This window comes from Plectropomus leopardus, chromosome 16, assembly GCF_008729295.1.
Source record: "Plectropomus leopardus isolate mb chromosome 16, YSFRI_Pleo_2.0, whole genome shotgun sequence".
Classification (NCBI taxonomy): Eukaryota; Metazoa; Chordata; class Actinopteri; order Perciformes; family Serranidae; genus Plectropomus; species Plectropomus leopardus.
The window spans coordinates 20,159,414-20,175,916 of NC_056478.1; the positions used below are offsets into that span (position 1 = coordinate 20,159,414).

General features: G+C 41.5%; 1 protein-coding gene across 2 annotated transcripts in view; it reads left to right on the forward strand.

The window, feature by feature from the left end:
• jag2b (jagged canonical Notch ligand 2b) overlaps nt 1-10,914 on the forward strand; it is a 55,219-nt gene extending 44,305 nt beyond the window's left edge. For both annotated transcript variants that reach the window (XM_042503239.1, XM_042503240.1), the window contains 14 exons: nt 1,560-1,722; nt 1,816-1,977; nt 3,150-3,263; nt 3,435-3,548; nt 3,762-3,875; nt 4,261-4,377; nt 5,485-5,512; nt 6,096-6,181; nt 6,802-6,915; nt 7,113-7,228; nt 7,452-7,709; nt 7,822-7,953; nt 9,011-9,161; nt 9,295-10,914. In XM_042503239.1, the coding sequence (XP_042359173.1) occupies nt 1,560-1,722; nt 1,816-1,977; nt 3,150-3,263; nt 3,435-3,548; nt 3,762-3,875; nt 4,261-4,377; nt 5,485-5,512; nt 6,096-6,181; nt 6,802-6,915; nt 7,113-7,228; nt 7,452-7,709; nt 7,822-7,953; nt 9,011-9,161; nt 9,295-9,824 (2,199 nt within the window). In that variant the 3' untranslated portion in view covers nt 9,825-10,914. The remainder of the gene's footprint in view (nt 1-1,559; nt 1,723-1,815; nt 1,978-3,149; nt 3,264-3,434; nt 3,549-3,761; nt 3,876-4,260; nt 4,378-5,484; nt 5,513-6,095; nt 6,182-6,801; nt 6,916-7,112; nt 7,229-7,451; nt 7,710-7,821; nt 7,954-9,010; nt 9,162-9,294) is intronic.
• The last annotated feature ends 5,589 nt before the right edge of the window (nt 10,915-16,503 follow it).

Here is a 16,503-nt window from a genome sequence, read left to right on the forward strand (position 1 = left end):
TTGGACAGAAGTAGTGACACAGATGTCATGGAAATTTCAAAATAAAAGACTTGTTTGTCATTGATTTGATACATTGATCCTTATCTACACATTATTATACCAGTAAACACATACCAAAGTACTCAAAATGGCTTCTGTGCTATTTCAATACAGTAGGTGTCACCAGGACTAACATTTTGCCATGATGACACACACACACACACACACACACACACAAACACAGAGGTGAAAACAATTGCAAGCTTGCAAATGTCTCCTGCGTGTTTAACAGTCCAAACAGTTACGTTAATGTGCTGAAGATGTATAGACGTTCTTGCCCTCAGACACACTCCCCTGACCACACACATGCAAATAGTAAAGAAAAAACGTATCTGGCCGTGACACTTGGGGTAAAATAAACTGTGTGTGACCGCAGGCTTCACCCACCGTGTTGCCCAGCTCTAACTCCCTTGTTCAGCACCTTAAATGGCGAAGGGGTGCAACTCAGAGTTTATGCACAGTAGGCTCCTGTTTACATAAACTGAGAGATTTTCACTCCAGCCTCTGTATTGCTGCATGTAGAAATGACAAAATATGTCACCAAGGCCTCTTGTTGGGCTCTTTCTATGTCAGGGTGGTATGACGGATGATTTATCTTTCTTATGTTTACTGCAGCTCTGCATGATGTTGGACCAGAGTCAGTATTTGCCCTTATAATGGGCCATAGTTGTCTTGCTGCTCAGTTTCTCTCTTTCTTCTGCCAGGCTTCTGTCTCCGTATAATCTTGCTAGATTAAGCATGGTACAGATATAAAACCAAAAGCGTGGATTCCCTTGATGAGCTTAGGCAAAGTTTCTTAGGCTTACTTTGCTCGTCCACATACCTTTGATTTGTTTCTGAACAGCGGTGGTGGCTTGTGCCAAACTAAGCCGCTCACCTGCACAGACTTAAGAGCCGCTTTCTCTGTTGCTCATTTGGCTTCACATGCATCTTTAATAATAACTAAAGATCCGTTTTGGTGCAGCAGTCTCTCACCTCCCACAACTATTGCCCAAGTGCCCTTTGGTGAGGCACTGTACCCTTGGCTGATCCAGTGGAGCTGCTCAACGGAAAAAAAGGGCTGTAGTTGTGATTAGGCATTTATAGAGGAGTGTGTTCTCTCAGATGTGACTTTATGAAATGTTTTGAATGTCAGATTAGATAAAACTATCCTAGAGACATAAATGTAAAAACCTCTGTTAAACACATGCAAAGTCAAGCATTTAAATCTTTGAAATGTGAGCAAATTGGTTTAATTTCTTTCAAAAACATAGGAATAAATGTCATAAATCGTTCTGTAAAGGAGATGGGCTTCAGAGTTGTAATTCTGTGTGTGCAATGTCTAATAGTCAGTTATAATAGGCTGGGACCATAGCATTTGGTTCTGACCAGCGTATCATGACACACCAACCCCTAAAAATCATGATTGGTGCAGCCTTAAGTAGCATATTTTCAAATCTCAGTTCTCAGTTTTGACCTGTGTATACTCCATACTCACTGTATTTAAATGCAATATTTTCCTCTCCTCTTGATGTCCTCAGATCTCTGGCTGGTCCCCCACAGACGCTTGTGATCCAAACCCTTGTGAGAATGAGGCCAAGTGCCACAGCATGGAACAAGACTTCTACTGCGCATGTACCGAAGGCTACGAGGGCAAGATGTGTGAACGGCTCAAGGAGAACTGCCAAACCACCCCATGTCAAGGTGACCTAAGTCATCTGCAGTTATGAAACACTAGTGTATACATATTATAATGTCACAAAAAGTAATGAATTTGATTGTTTTTTTGTCTTGCAGTGATTGACAGCTGCACTGTTGCTGTAGCAACCAACGACTCAGCTGGAGTGCGGCACATCTCCTCTAACGTCTGTGGTCCACGAGGACGCTGCATCAGCCAGCCGGCGGGCAACTTCACCTGCGTGTGTGATCCGGGTTTCAGTGGCATCTACTGCCATGAAAGTACGCAGAGACGCTGGCCTTGAGATTTTTACCTTTTTTTTTGTTAAAGATCAGACATACAACTGAAATTTTTAAAAAATGAAACTAACTTTAGCTTTAAAAAATCTGTCTTATGCTTGCAAAACGCTTTTTTAAATGATGAAATTGTCTACTTAATAATTACTTTAATAATCCCTTGGGTTAAATTCAATTTTAACTCAAAAAGTACATACGTTTTCATAGTTAATATTAAGGCTGCCCCTTGAAAGTCGGAGGCTTGAATCATCCGTCAGTCAACCCTCTGTTATCTGAGATTGCTTCAAGTCGACTCTTTGCAGCTGCAGACATCCCGTCAGTGGCACATAGAGAGACAGAGACAGAGAGAGAGACAGAGAGAGAGACAGAGAGAGAGACCTCCCCGAATGGTGAAGATGTGGTTAATTTAAAGCTCACAGCAAGTTAATAGGATACAGTCTCTGGCTTTTGTTTGATATCTAGTGTTGGCAAAAAATGCACATTTAGGACTCGTCATTAGTGCCGTTACCATATGACACGGATGCTGCTGTCACACTGAACGTCCCACGGAGCCAATTCAGCCTTTAACATTTCTGTGGGAAACAAAACAAACTGTTAAGTGTTGAAATGCAGTTCAACTGCCATTATTCTGAATTTGTGTACAGCCCTAAACAAACATATCTATAATATTTTTCAAAACACAGTTATACCAATCACTCTTTCTATTTTAAACCGTAATTATCATTTGCAATTAGTTTTAAAATCATTAAAAGGTTGTATAATAGGAAAGAAGACATGATATTTTTATAGCAGACATTAAGGTTTTTAAGCAGATGTAAGGATTTTTAAGTGTTTTCTAAATGTGATGAACATATGAAACATGTTAATCACATGGGAAAACCAATTCAAATGTGAATGTTTCACATATACACAGTATAACGTGGCTTCAGTCATACCTAATGATATTTATTTTCATATTTTTTGTTAACAAACACATTAATGAACACTTGAAATGTTCTCATATGTGTTTACAACTGCATCAGTGTTTATAAACCTTCACAAACATTCATTAAGTGCTTATAAATTACTTATAGATGCTAAAGAATTATAGATATATATCCACTGAGTGTATTTCTGTTGAAAGTGATTGTCTATAACTTTTCTATCTCACTTTTCAGATATTAACGACTGCATCAATAACCCCTGTGGAAACGGAGGAACCTGCATTGATGGAGTGAACTCCTTTCAGTGCTTCTGTCCTGATGGCTGGGAGGGTCGACTTTGCGACCTCAGTGAGTTCCTTGGCTTCATCCTAATTCACTTCTTCAGTTATTGGCAGAATTAAAAAAAAAAAACAAAACGGTTTTGCTTAGGGTAGAGCTTCTGCCTGCTCCTTTCTAGATTACTTTGCACTGAATAGAAGACAATTTAGTTCATATCAAATCATTTACTCCCTCCTACAGATGTGAATGAATGCAGACACAACCCATGTAAGAATGGCGGACGCTGCGTCGACCTGGTGAACGACTTCTACTGCGAGTGTGCCGACAACTGGAAGGGCAAGACCTGCCATTCCCGTGAGTTACGCTGACTGTGTTAATGTGTGTGTTTATGTTTAAAGCTGGCTGTGGCCCCAACTCCACCATGCTGCACATCTTCTTCATCGTTTATGTTTTGACAACTAAATGCCTTCACTGAAGAGTGTATTGGATCATATGAATCAGCCTTTCTTTTGTATGCTATGAAAGATTGTGTGTTTTACTTCACTGCTTCTCTGTAATCCTGGCCAGGCGAGAACCAATGTGACGCAACCACCTGCAGCAACGGAGGCACCTGCTACGACCACGGGGATGCCTTCCGCTGTGCGTGCCCACCCGGTTGGGGAGGAAACACATGCAACACAGGTGAGGCCTCGAGATGGTGTCTATCCAAGTTTAGGAAGCTAATGATTGATGGAGACAGTTTTTTGGGGGGTATTTTGTATCTTTGCAATTAGATCATTCTAGATAATGAGAAATGTGTTTAACTTCATTTATTCATCCACACATTGTGTACATGTGCCTGTCTTGTTGGAAGGAGGGGTCATTTTGTTTTGTTTTCAACTTGCAGTATTAAGATTAGCAAGTGACGGATTAGTCCAGCTGGCACCATTTTCAGCTGACAAAGGCTGTGTTTGCTGTCGCTGGGATATAATAAAATACAAATGGTATATTCAAGGATACTATACAGTCAAAGTTTGGCTGTGCTTTGCTGCAATCTTTGACCGATGCTTTTTTTGTCGTCATACAGCCAAGAACAGCACATGTGCCTCCAGTCCTTGTTCCAACGGTGGCACCTGTGTCGGAGGAGGAGACACCTTCACCTGCATCTGCAAAGAGGGCTGGGAAGGCCCCACCTGTGGCCAAAGTTAGTGTCTCTGTGTAGCTTTGCATTTGACTGATATGGAAGTGAGCGTGCACTTGTTATACCTCATTAAGCCCACATGCGGAGTGTTTCTGATGAGATGTCACATTTCATCGTTGCTTCCTCGTGCTTTTTTCACACTGAAGTCGTTACTTGCGCAAACACAACCGCTGGAATGTTTTTTTTTTTGTTTTGTTTTTTTTGAGTATTTCACATCTGCTCGACTTTTACCCTTAGCAGTTGTGCAACCTAACTGGGGAAGGCAGTTGCCCACAGACAGGGACAATAAGCTTGTCCATTTCTAAATCTCTGTAACGTCTGGAGAATCACAAATAGATTCCAAAGCTGAAAGGTTTTTGCAAACACAGTGTAAACACAGACACAAATTCTTATGTTCAAAATTTTTTTTTAAATGTTGCGTGTTTGCATCACATTTGCATCGGTCAACATGAATTTGCATCCATTTGCGTCTTTGCATTCACTTTGTATTCCATCTTGCCACGCAGAAAGGCTTGAATCGCGTTCAGTGTTAACACACAATTAGAATGTAAACTCAGTATCTTATGAATTACATAAAATGAATATTTAGTGACTGTCAAATTGTTTTGGGTTACATTTCATGACTTGATTTTTTTAAAGTTTCAATCTTCCAGTGTTTCGCATCTCAAAGACCCAAAATATCTAAGAGCTGCTAGTCTTGGATCCACCATACATGTACTTGTGGGATACTCCAACATTTAAACTGGGCCTCTCTGTGTTGCAACAATGACAATATAAGTGATACAGCGACCTCAGAAATGCCATCATCTCCTGTAGCTCGAATGAGACGCTTCAACATGCTGGGCTAGTTGTAGTAAAAGCAAAATTTGTCTTAGTTTTATTCAGGATGGCTTGAATATATAAACGTGTCACAGGATCCATGTTTTAGCATGCTGAACAATTCTGTTTTGGATCTCTTAAAGAAATACAGAACTGTATCACTGCCGCTGTGCTAACATCTGAACATACACCACATGCATGTGGCGTTTTAAGCAGCCAACATGTAAAAGTGAAAGTATGGCACTGTATTAACTCAACGCTAAATGTCTCTTTTTTTGTTCTCTTCAACAGATAAAAACGACTGCAACCCTCATCCCTGGTATGTACAGTTTCCTGCCCCCCCCCCCCCACCCCGCCCTCTTTTATCCCTGTCTCCCTCGTCTCCACACTTCACACAGACCTTGCAGGCTGAAGGGGTGAAGGGCCGCTAAAAGCAGTAGAAGTTGTCCTTAAATCAAGCCTCAAAGGGGGCATCTCTCAGAGGAGGGGGCTCGGTTATTGAATAGAACAGAGACAGAACTGTATCACTGCCGCTGTGCTAACATCTGAACATACACCACCAAGAGTCCCACCTACCCCATGGTGAATGCAGGTGGGGGGTGGAGTGGCGGGGGAGGGCGTACGTGTTCATTCTTCCCGTGCGACCTGAAGGTGGGGGAAGCTGGGCTTTGAGGAGGAGAAGCATGATGAGAGGAGGGGAGGGGAGGGACTGGACACACCAATTAGCATCTGAAAGGTGGAGGCTTGTATTGATGAGTTGAATTGAGCTTTGTGACCCCCCCTCAACACCCCCCCACACACACACACACACACACAAAAATGAGGTGCTTTGTTGCAGCTGGAAAGGATGTGGCTCTTGTACAGCCTCATCTAATCGCTTTTTATTTCTTTCCTCTCCTCAGTTACAATGGCGGTATCTGTGTGGACGGAGTCAACTGGTTTCGGTGTGAGTGCGCTCCCGGTTTTGCTGGACCGGACTGCCGAATCAGTAAGTAATGACATGAGGTTACTTCACATGCCTTTTTATGCAGAGCAAATATAAAATATAAAAAAAAAACCCAACTAAATTATTCAAATCAAGACATTCATTCAGATGACCCAAACAGCTATGGCAACTAGTATGATTAAGAGGATGGAGAGGTGGAGCGATGAAAAGCAGGGACAAGGACGAGATGGACACATTGACACCTAAATGTAAGACCGGGACGCCGCCCTCTCCCTTATTCTCGGCCCTTTAACGCCTCAGGGGTCAGAGGTCGTCCCTCCTCCATACTCACACAGTCACACAAACACACACAGAAGACAAATTACCCAGTGACCCTGAAATTCTTCTTCTCCGCTCTTTTGTTTTGGCCGGATAACGTTCACCTTTTCTGTCAGGCTGAATTTGAGAATTCTCATCCAGACTGTGTTCATGTGGAATCTGGGTGACAATGGTGGCGGTTTCCAGTGATTTTTTTGGGGGGGAGGTGCACTTCTGTAGAGACTCCCTACACCACAATGATACAGACCTAGTTGAAAATCAACTAGGTGTCACTCTAACTAAGAAAAGTAGGTATCCAGGGCCTGTTGTCCAAATTAAACTCGATGCTCCTCTTCCTTTGACAGACATAAACGAGTGCCAGTCTTCACCGTGTGCCTATGGTGCCACCTGTGTGGACGAGATCAACGGCTTCCGCTGTATCTGTCCGCTCGGTAGAGCAGGAGTCCGATGCCAAGAGTGTAAATGCGTCTATTCTCTGCTCACTTGAGTCACACTCACTCCTCAGTCATAGTTTATGTAGTCAAAGTTTGTACTCTTTGTCTTATTAATACAGAATGTAAGCAACATTTTCAAACATTCATTAATTTAGTAACTCTCATGTCAGACTTCCTGCCACAGAAGTTCAACGTGTCTCTCTCTCTCTCTCTGTCTGTAGTTATAGGTATTGGGAAGACTTGCCGCTATGCTGGGCTGCAGTTTCCCCACGGCAGCCGCTGGGAGGAAGAGTGCAACAGCTGCCATTGCATCAATGGCAAAGTGGAGTGTACAAAGGTAACGCAGCCCTTCTAAACTTGAAAACCGTTTGTGCTGTGATCGTAAATAAGATCAGAGCTAATACGTTAACTCAGTTAATTAATCAGTCATGAAGTAACAGTTCATTAACTGTCGTTTCTGGAGCAAAATGTTTTAAAATGTAAACATACGCCATAAATGACAACGCAGTGTGAGACTGTGTATTTACGTTATTTACTGAAGTTATGACCCCGTGCCATAGGTGCTGTGTGGTCGTCGTCCCTGCCGCCTTCAGTCTTCAGGCCAGGACCAGAAACAGCAGTCCTGCCCGGGTGGACGGGAGTGTCTGGAGCACAGCTACCTCACGTGCTTCTCCCCACCCTGCCACCAGTGGGGAGTTTGCTCCATGGCTGGACCATCACCTCCACAAGCAACCACCAAGTGCCAGCCAAACACCAGGCATTTGGACAACAGCTGTGGCCGCATCACACTTGTTTTCAACAGAGACAAAGTACCAACAGTGAGTCATCTCTTCACACATTTTTGTTGTTGCAGTCTCCGACTTATTTTCCAGCAGTGGGTTTTTGTATCGTTGTATTGTTGCTGATCAGTCTGTGTGTGCACATATTCAGGGAACAACAGTGGAGAACATCTGCTACGAGCTGAGGTATCTTCCTGACACCCGAAGCTTGGCTAAAGATCACGCCCTTCTCCTGCTGTGTGACCTCTCTCAATCGAATCCGGATGCTGTCGAGGTGGCCATAGTAAGTAAACGATCCAAGTTTGTATGATATCCCATTCTTGGCAGAGGAAGCTGTCTACTATACTCCTGTTCACTCTGCTCTATGTACAGTGGTATTAAAACAACCTACTTTCAGCTGAGAAGCAAAATGTTGATGGTCACTGGTTCCTTTGGTGGCGCATTTTGAGTTGGTTGGGACATCTAGAGCTTCTTTTCAGAGCTACTTTTTGGCTAAAACTGCTCACACAAGGTGTTGCATTTAAAAAAAAATTGGGTCAAAGTGACAAATTTCGCCATTATAGGCAGCAGAATCTTAAGTAAAGTTAAAGGAATAGCTTGGAAATGTTTTAAATGTACTTGTGCTCCCTCTTGCCAATAGTTAGATGAAAAGATTGATATCACTTACATGTGTGTGTTTTCCTCCTTTGTGTTTTTGTCTGTTTGGCTATTTAGGCACAATACTGTTTTTTTTTTTGTGTTGTTGTTGTTGTTGTTGTTGTTTTTTAACCCATATCCCTCAGACATTATCACTTTGAAATTACATTAAGGTAAGATAAAACAAAGGTTAGCGTAATTTTTAATCTTAATTAATGAAGAAAGTACATGTGTTACCTCTGTTGCTTGTGCAGTCTTATAACCATGTACTGTATTTTCATAGCACGTGGTTTGAAGTGTGCCTCTCTGAAAAATACTCCATTTTGAGGGCCATGTGGCCCTCACACTTTGCCCTAATCGTCTGTCCCAATGAGAATTGGAACAGTGTACCCCAAGACGAGAACATGCAAAATATAGGGTTAATGGCGAAGTGGTAAGGACAAGGGGTGTATTGAATCTCAGATATAGCACATTAGGGTGAATAAGATGTGATTTATTTATTAAGTATAGCTATATTGTTTATTTTATTTTTTAAATGATTTATACATAGCGTGAAGGAGTCACAGCCTGCATCACATGGTTCAACCCTGTATTAAAGAATGACAAATTAACCCTGTACATTTTTCAGATGTGTGGTCACAACTTGATGCTTGCTCTCAGCTGTTATGTCTCATTAAATCCCTGCTGTCCGGTTCGGTTCTCAGTCTTTCCAGCCGGAGGATCTACCAGACCACAGTCTGATCCAGGAGGCAGCCAGCGCCATAGTGGGCACCTTGTCCAAGCGGCACAACAGCACTGTAATGCTGGCGGTCATCGAGGTCAAAGTGGAAACACAGGTCATGACCCCCTCAGTGGGTGAGTAATAATTAACAAAGGTGTCCAGCAAGGGTTTGTTGTTGTTCCTATTTAGTTCCTTTTGTCACTTCTCACTACTTTTCCTGATTTCTCTGTCCTTTATTTCCTTCCTTGTACATCTTGATGTCAACAGATTACCTGGTGCCTCTCCTGTGCGTGATCCTCGGCTTGCTCTGCCTCTTCTGCATCATTGTATGTGTTTGGTGGACACGTAAACGGAGAAAAGAGCGTGAGAGAAACGCTCGCTCATCCACCACCGACAGCGTGAACAACCAGTGGCAGCCACTTCGGCTTGTTGTGGGACGTCCACAGCAGCAGCAGCAGCAGCTGAAAGAGAGCAACAGGGACGCCGAGCAGGAGCGCAAAAAGCTCATGGGCCCCTCCTATCGGACGTGTGATGAGGGAGAGGAGGAGGAGGAAACGGAAGGCGAGCTTGAGCTCGAGGAGGAGTGTGGAGGAGCAGAGGCGGGAAAGCAGCCGGTTTATAAGTACTCTAAGACTGCAGTGCAGTCCAGTGGGGGAGTGATCTGTACCATGCACAGCTCCAGCTCACCCCTCAAAGCGCCCCACCGGACCCCAGGCTACAGCCCCAAAGACAACCGCTGGAAAAATGTCAGTGCCGCCTTGACTGGTCAAAAAGACCTCAGAGACCATTGTGTATAAGAAATTTAAACAAAGGACTTGCGATGTGGAAGCGAGAGAAGCTGCAAGGCAGCGACTACTCTTATTTTTGGACTACTTTTGGGAAGAAAAAAGGCTTTGTATTTTAATAAGCCGTTCTTTGCTTTGTTTTCATGTTTTTGTCACTGTCACCTGAAATGATTTTTGATTCAGGAGGCTAGAGCACAGTGAACATCCTTTTTTGCTTCTGTTCACTTAATTTTTTCTTTAATTATGTACAGAAGGAGCTGAAATGTAACAATTTTTTCAGGAGGCAAAAGAAGCCTTCTCCAGTTTTTGTTTATGGGATTGTACCATTTATGAGATGATAAATCATTGAAAAGGAGAAAAAAACAACCTGTATAAAGATGTTTTTTTGTGTGTTTACAGATGATTATGATTTCGTTAAGTTGTCAGCGGGCTCCTGTTATGCGTCTGTGGGGGGGGCAGATACACATTAAGGGACAGTAAGGGTTTTTAGGGAAACGGACTGTTGTAGCCACAGTAACAGAGGAAACCCTCCCTTTACTCTGTCTCTTTCCGGCTTTGCCCACCGATCCACCTGTGGCCGTCGTGCGCCAGCCTTACCAAAACACTTGGCCTGGAGGGGAGAGGGGACAGAAACCCCAGTGCCTACTATGTGGCCTTCCATTTATTTTTCTCCTGTCTCTCAGTTGTCTTGGCTGAAAGCTCTGGTTGAGGATTTTTTGCAGTATTTGAGTTGGTAGCAAGTGCCTTTCTAAGAGCTGCATCGAGGCTCTCCAAGTCGCGCTGCCCAGTTTGACCTCCTTATTCTCAAATCTCAAAGGGATATAAGTGTACATCGAGAGAGTTCAATTTCACAGCAACGCCATTCAAGGTATTTGATCAAAACAGAAATGAATACTCTGTACATATGTGTAAATACTAAAGGAGTCGCTGTGTATATTTGAAATAAGTAACTTAAAGACAAGTCAACACATTTTTATTATTATTATTATTGTTATTATTATGATTAATATTATTTTTATTTTTTTTACAATGCCATTCCTTTTATTTATGCCAGTCAAAATAGGCACGTTTTATAACACTTCATATCCAGAGTCCCACAGTTAAGAACTTTACAATGAGGTACCCACCTATGAAGGAGTTTCTGAAGGGTTTATAAATGGTTTATCACACCAACAGCTGTGGCTATATCTGCAGTGCTTTTTAGTTATGATAAAATAGCGATGCTTCCAACTTCAAAATTATACCTGCACCATAAAATAGATGGCCAAAAGATTGCTACTTCCATCTACAATTTTTTTATGAAAAAAGACTGTCTTTTTTGGCTATATTTAGTCCAACATTACAAGATCTGATCTTAATCTTTAAATTTCCTTTCACTGTAATTCCTCTACATGCATGAAAAAAATTTGCCTTTTGGTCTTCGCTGCGTTCAAATGGAATCGGGGAGACCGCAAAAATATCATTTTAGGGGACCAGAGTAGAACAGTAAAACTAGGCGAGGCCGATAGAGAATACCGTTGATAGAAACCGTAGACAGCATTACTGTTTCAAAACAGAAATTGCAACTTTTTGCCATTGTCCACGACTGGATTTATAACTTGATGGGTGATCTAGACAAATAGTGAACATTACTCGAAAAATTACATCAAATGATAAACACAAAATTATTTCTATTTAATTGATTGTATACACTTCTATGTAAACAATATGTCATCACCATTGCAACGTATCGCAACATAAGGAAACATGGATATCGTGCATGTTGCGTTTTACCGTTCTGCCATGCCGTCGTAGTCCCATCTATCTGTCTGATCTCATGTGAACGCAGCATGAGTCAACAGTTTTTTTGTTGTTTTTTTTAATCCAGTTCACACTACATTGAGAGAGTTGTCATTTTAAACTTTCTCCCTGTTAGAGGTATGACTGATTTTTGTTATTTGATCAGGATTTGGTTCAAAGAAAATTCTGCAGTAGCTTTTTTGGCAGGCCGTGTTATATATTACAGCCTTAATAAATTCCTCAAACCATTTCTAAACCCATCACAAACCCTGCTCTTTTAGGTGCCTTAATGTAAAGCATTATTTGTGTATCAATGGTCATCTTTTTGTGTTGTTGGTTTGTTTTCACTATTAAGGAACTCTTTCAAACATTGTGTGATGTAAAGTGGCGTGTTTTATTCGCCTGAAAAGTGCTCTCCTGTCTCGCTTTGCTGTGTCATGGAGATTTCTGGAATAAAACACTTGATGAAGATGGAAAAAAAAAACAGTCCACCATGACTCTGTTGAGCGTCATGAATGTGGATGTCAGTAGGTCAAATGTGGACATCATGCATAAGCTTCATGTTTGGTTTAAAGGCTTTAATGAAGGGAACAATATTTGCAGATGTTTTTGCTACCATGCAGATGTTTTGGGTTTTTTTTAAGTTACCAACTCAGCTCAGAATGACCCCTTTTTCATATCATGTCACTGTCTCAAAACGGCTTTCTTTTTTCTGTAAATGGGACACAGCAAAATAAAGAATTAAAGATGCATCACTGCTGGTGTTAAAAGCTGAATATGCATATTGTATACATTTTATTCTACAAGGACATAAGTTAATTTTATACAGAAGTTTTCATTCTTTTAGCCGATGTTTCATTGTTCTAAATAATCATCCCAGTTATTTATTAAAGCAGTTTTGACACATCTTGATCACGCTTTTAATATTTGGTTTGCTGTACACGACACTGAAAACACTTGCTGGTGTGCCAGACATCCATCCATGCAAAAACATGTTGACACAGGGAGGAAAAAAAAAAACGAATTCACAAAACACTTTGAACTAAAGGTCCACTGACTTATATTGGAACTTTTGACCATATCAGATGGCCTTCAGCAGCAGATGGAGTTCAGTTGGCACTGTCCTGTAGATGTTCATGACTTTTAGAAGCTTTCATCCAGATTTAAAGATTTAATTTATGGAAAAAATATTTTGACAAAAACAAGAATACCTCAGTTGCCAAATTATCCTTTGTAAGATAGTATCTTGCATGTCTCCATGGTAAACGAAAAATCCAAAAAAAAGGCAGACATTCTGCATGAATTGAACTAAATGATGGCTGAGTTTAACAGCAAAAACATTCTTTTACAATCTCTCACACAACTCGTGCAGTAGAATTCAAGTCACATTTATTTAGTTGTATGCTCAGTGCTTCCCAAACAAATGCATTTTTGCCTAAATCGTTACAATATATAACACTTCCATCTACAAGTAGTGTGTCCTGAACGTGCCTGAACACACACGTCTTCTAATTCTATGCATGAGTGAGGTGTGTTCATATCACATCGTAAGTGAAAAGGTATGTCTTTGAGAAGCACTGAGCATATGACTAGATAAATGAGACTGTTGTTACAGACATCCCCCCATGACTTCAGCTGAAAAAGAATGATCACCTTTTTTGCATTCTTCGTTCACTGCGGAGGCGTGCAAACAAAACACTTTTCTTCACAGATTCAGGGAAACGAGGTGAGTAACTAATATACAGACAGTCATACTGCAGGTCAAGCATTCCTCTAATCCACTATGTTCACTTAAAACTAACCTTTTGGAAGTAGAAAGTCACATTTTAGTCAAGCTTCCTAAATCAATCTGATGTAGTAATTGCTCTTAGTGTTAATTTGCATAACAAAATTGTGTATCATGATACATATTGAAACCATCCCATCAAATGATTGCAGTTAGTCAGCTAAATATCATGTCATCATGCCCTAAAGCTGCAGTAATCAAAACTTTTATACACACAATTGATCAAATGATAGTCTAATATAAGTTGCTAATAGTGAAGAACCCATAGAGAATTATTACCTGACTCTGCAGTTCAAAATGGTGTTTTAGTGTCTGTCAGTGCCTTTCAGTTGTAAGGCCAACAACTTAACTGACGTTTACTGACCTACACGTATTTCTCTCATGAACCTCAGAGATAAACCTACTCTACACTACCTGCCCAACATCAAACAGCGTGCAGGCTGCCTACTTTGCCTGCCAACCCCGACACTCACAAAAAACCCAGCATTTAGCAGATTAAGAGCAATCATTTCCCTCAAGAGTTGGTGGAGACCAAAAACAGAGCTAAAAGCAGAGTAATATTGGTAATATTGGACTCGACATCTGTCAGGAGGTCAGAATCACTTCTACAGATGATTGCTTATATTAATCCATGTCTGCTAGATGTGTAAGTACACAACTGCTTGATAACAAATTTGCCACAACAATTCAATCCACAACAAGTCACTGCTATTGAGGTGACATTTTATATTTCAAATACTCTTTAGTGTAGTGTTAACAAAAAAATATCTAAATTGTTTTAACGGGTCACCTTATCCAAGTGACAAAAAAGTATATCTCTGTCTTCATAAGAATAGTTCTTCAGTAAAAAGTACTTTCTGTACTATTGATGTGAAAGCTTCAATAGTGATTGTGTGGTCGCAGAGACATTGGAGACATATTTTAACCATAGACAAATGGAACCGAAGCTGTGGCTAGATACCACAGCATTAGGTGGGTAAAGGTCAGTTTAGCTCTACTCAGCTTAATACCTCAATTTCAAATGTGTTGATGATGTTGACTCGTATCTAAACTTATTTGTATCTACACATCAAATAACCTCAAGATAAACTCTCATTCTGTAGCTGTTGCCATACGCACAAGAATAACAATCTTCTGAAACCCTGCCGTCCTTGCCCTTGCCCTCGTCTGTGTGGACTGAGGACGATGGATCGATCACCAGCCTCCTCGCCATCCTGCCATCACTCTCACTCCCACAACACCAATAGAACCTCATCTCCTGTTCTCTGGGCCGATCTGGTCTCCGCCAATGAGAGGCTGGCGTGATCGTCCTGGCCACATAAAGATGTGAATGTTTCATGAGTAATGTTATGATGCCGGGTGGAGCGGTGGTAGGGTGGGACATTTTTCCTCCTGGTTCCCATGGGTGCCCTGGCTGGCGCTAATAGGACTATCCCTTGTCGGAAAGGCCGTATCGACTTACACAGTTTTGTGAAAGTGATGGAGATGCAGAGGGAGAGGGGAGCGGAGATGATAATGTTTGCGAATGTATTAATATATGGATTACTGTAAATTCACTTTGAGAAGGGTTTGGTCCTGTAGTCTGAGCATCATCTGATCCTATAAAAGGATATTAACAACTATGATAACAGAGTATTGTTTTTGTGTCTGCTGAAATTTGTTTTGTCAGAATTTATTTTCAGTGCTTTCAGCTGTGTATGGATGTAGGTGGTAACCCATGGTTAGGATGGAGGCCCAGTCCCTGACTATTTGCAGCGATAGTATTGAATTTGTAGCATTTGTTGGTCTGTTTTCAACATGCAATTAAATGGTCGGACTGTCACACTATCAAACCTAAGGTTACAGTAGTCAGAAATCTACCTAAACTGTTTTCCATATTCTAATTAGCTATACTGATATCAATTATTTTGACTATACAGCCAAAGTTTTGTATACTTTTGTTCTAGAGCCGTTCTTTCATGGTTTAGGCAGGCCCCTTTGTTACATGACGGGAAATCTTAAGACTGATGGTCTCACAGTGAACAGTTAAAAGATCAGAATCAATGCAGCAGAGCCCAAAATACTGTCCTTATCCTCCCACACATTGTTCTTCCTATAGTCAAAACCTGCCTACATTACCCACAATGTGACTCAACCAACAGTCAATAATGACATAAATTATCAAACAATCATGTGGTGTCAGAATAATCGGAGAAATGAGATCGCCACTGGGAAATTGAATGTGAACGCCCCCTTAAAGTGGTACACGAGGTGCCGCATTGCCATATGTGCAAAACATAGCAGGCAAAAGTAAATGTTCAGGTGAAGGTAATAACATTTTTATTTTTGCATGTGAAGTTTTTGCTCACATATAATTTATAATAGGCTGTAACCATTTTTTTAACTGCATTGATCAGGTAAAGTAATATTTTAGTAGTTTTAGGGGAAGTATTGGTGCAGCACTTTTAATTCCTCTTTTATGTCTCATTAAACATTCAACAGTTCATTTGCAGGGCATTGCTGGGTACAAAGTAGACATGTGATGCCAACTTGCCACAGTCACACACACACTCACACACACACACACACACACTGATCCCAGACTGCATCAGTAAACTGACACCAGATTCCAAAAGTGGCTCCTTACAACAGCCAAGGACATCTCGGTACTCTGCATTTGTAAACACGTAGTACTACACTCAGCTCAAAATGGTCGAAAGCATTCACAAGCAGGGGGAACAGCCAAAATGTGGAGGACATGCTGGTTTCATTTATTTGACTGTTTAAAGTTGAGAAGACTGCAACGTGTCTTTCGTGCACACACCTTCTGTACACACAGGCAGACTGCGGCACACTGACGGACTGTGAGATGGTACTTTGTGCTCTGTGTCGCTGCTCTGTACATCTGTTGATGTGGGTCTTTGGGACCATATGACAGTGGAAGCAGCTGGGTGACAGGATTTTAGGCTAAGCCCTCCGTCGCTTTAAACACACACACACACACACACACATAGTCATAAACCAAACACAGCCCACCAAGCGGGCACGTGCTGGTGGGCAGCGGGCTGCAGCTGGCACTGTGGGCTGAGTGATGCAGGGAAACAAGCCACAGTGTTCTGACTGTGTCTGTGTGTGTGTTGGCTGGCG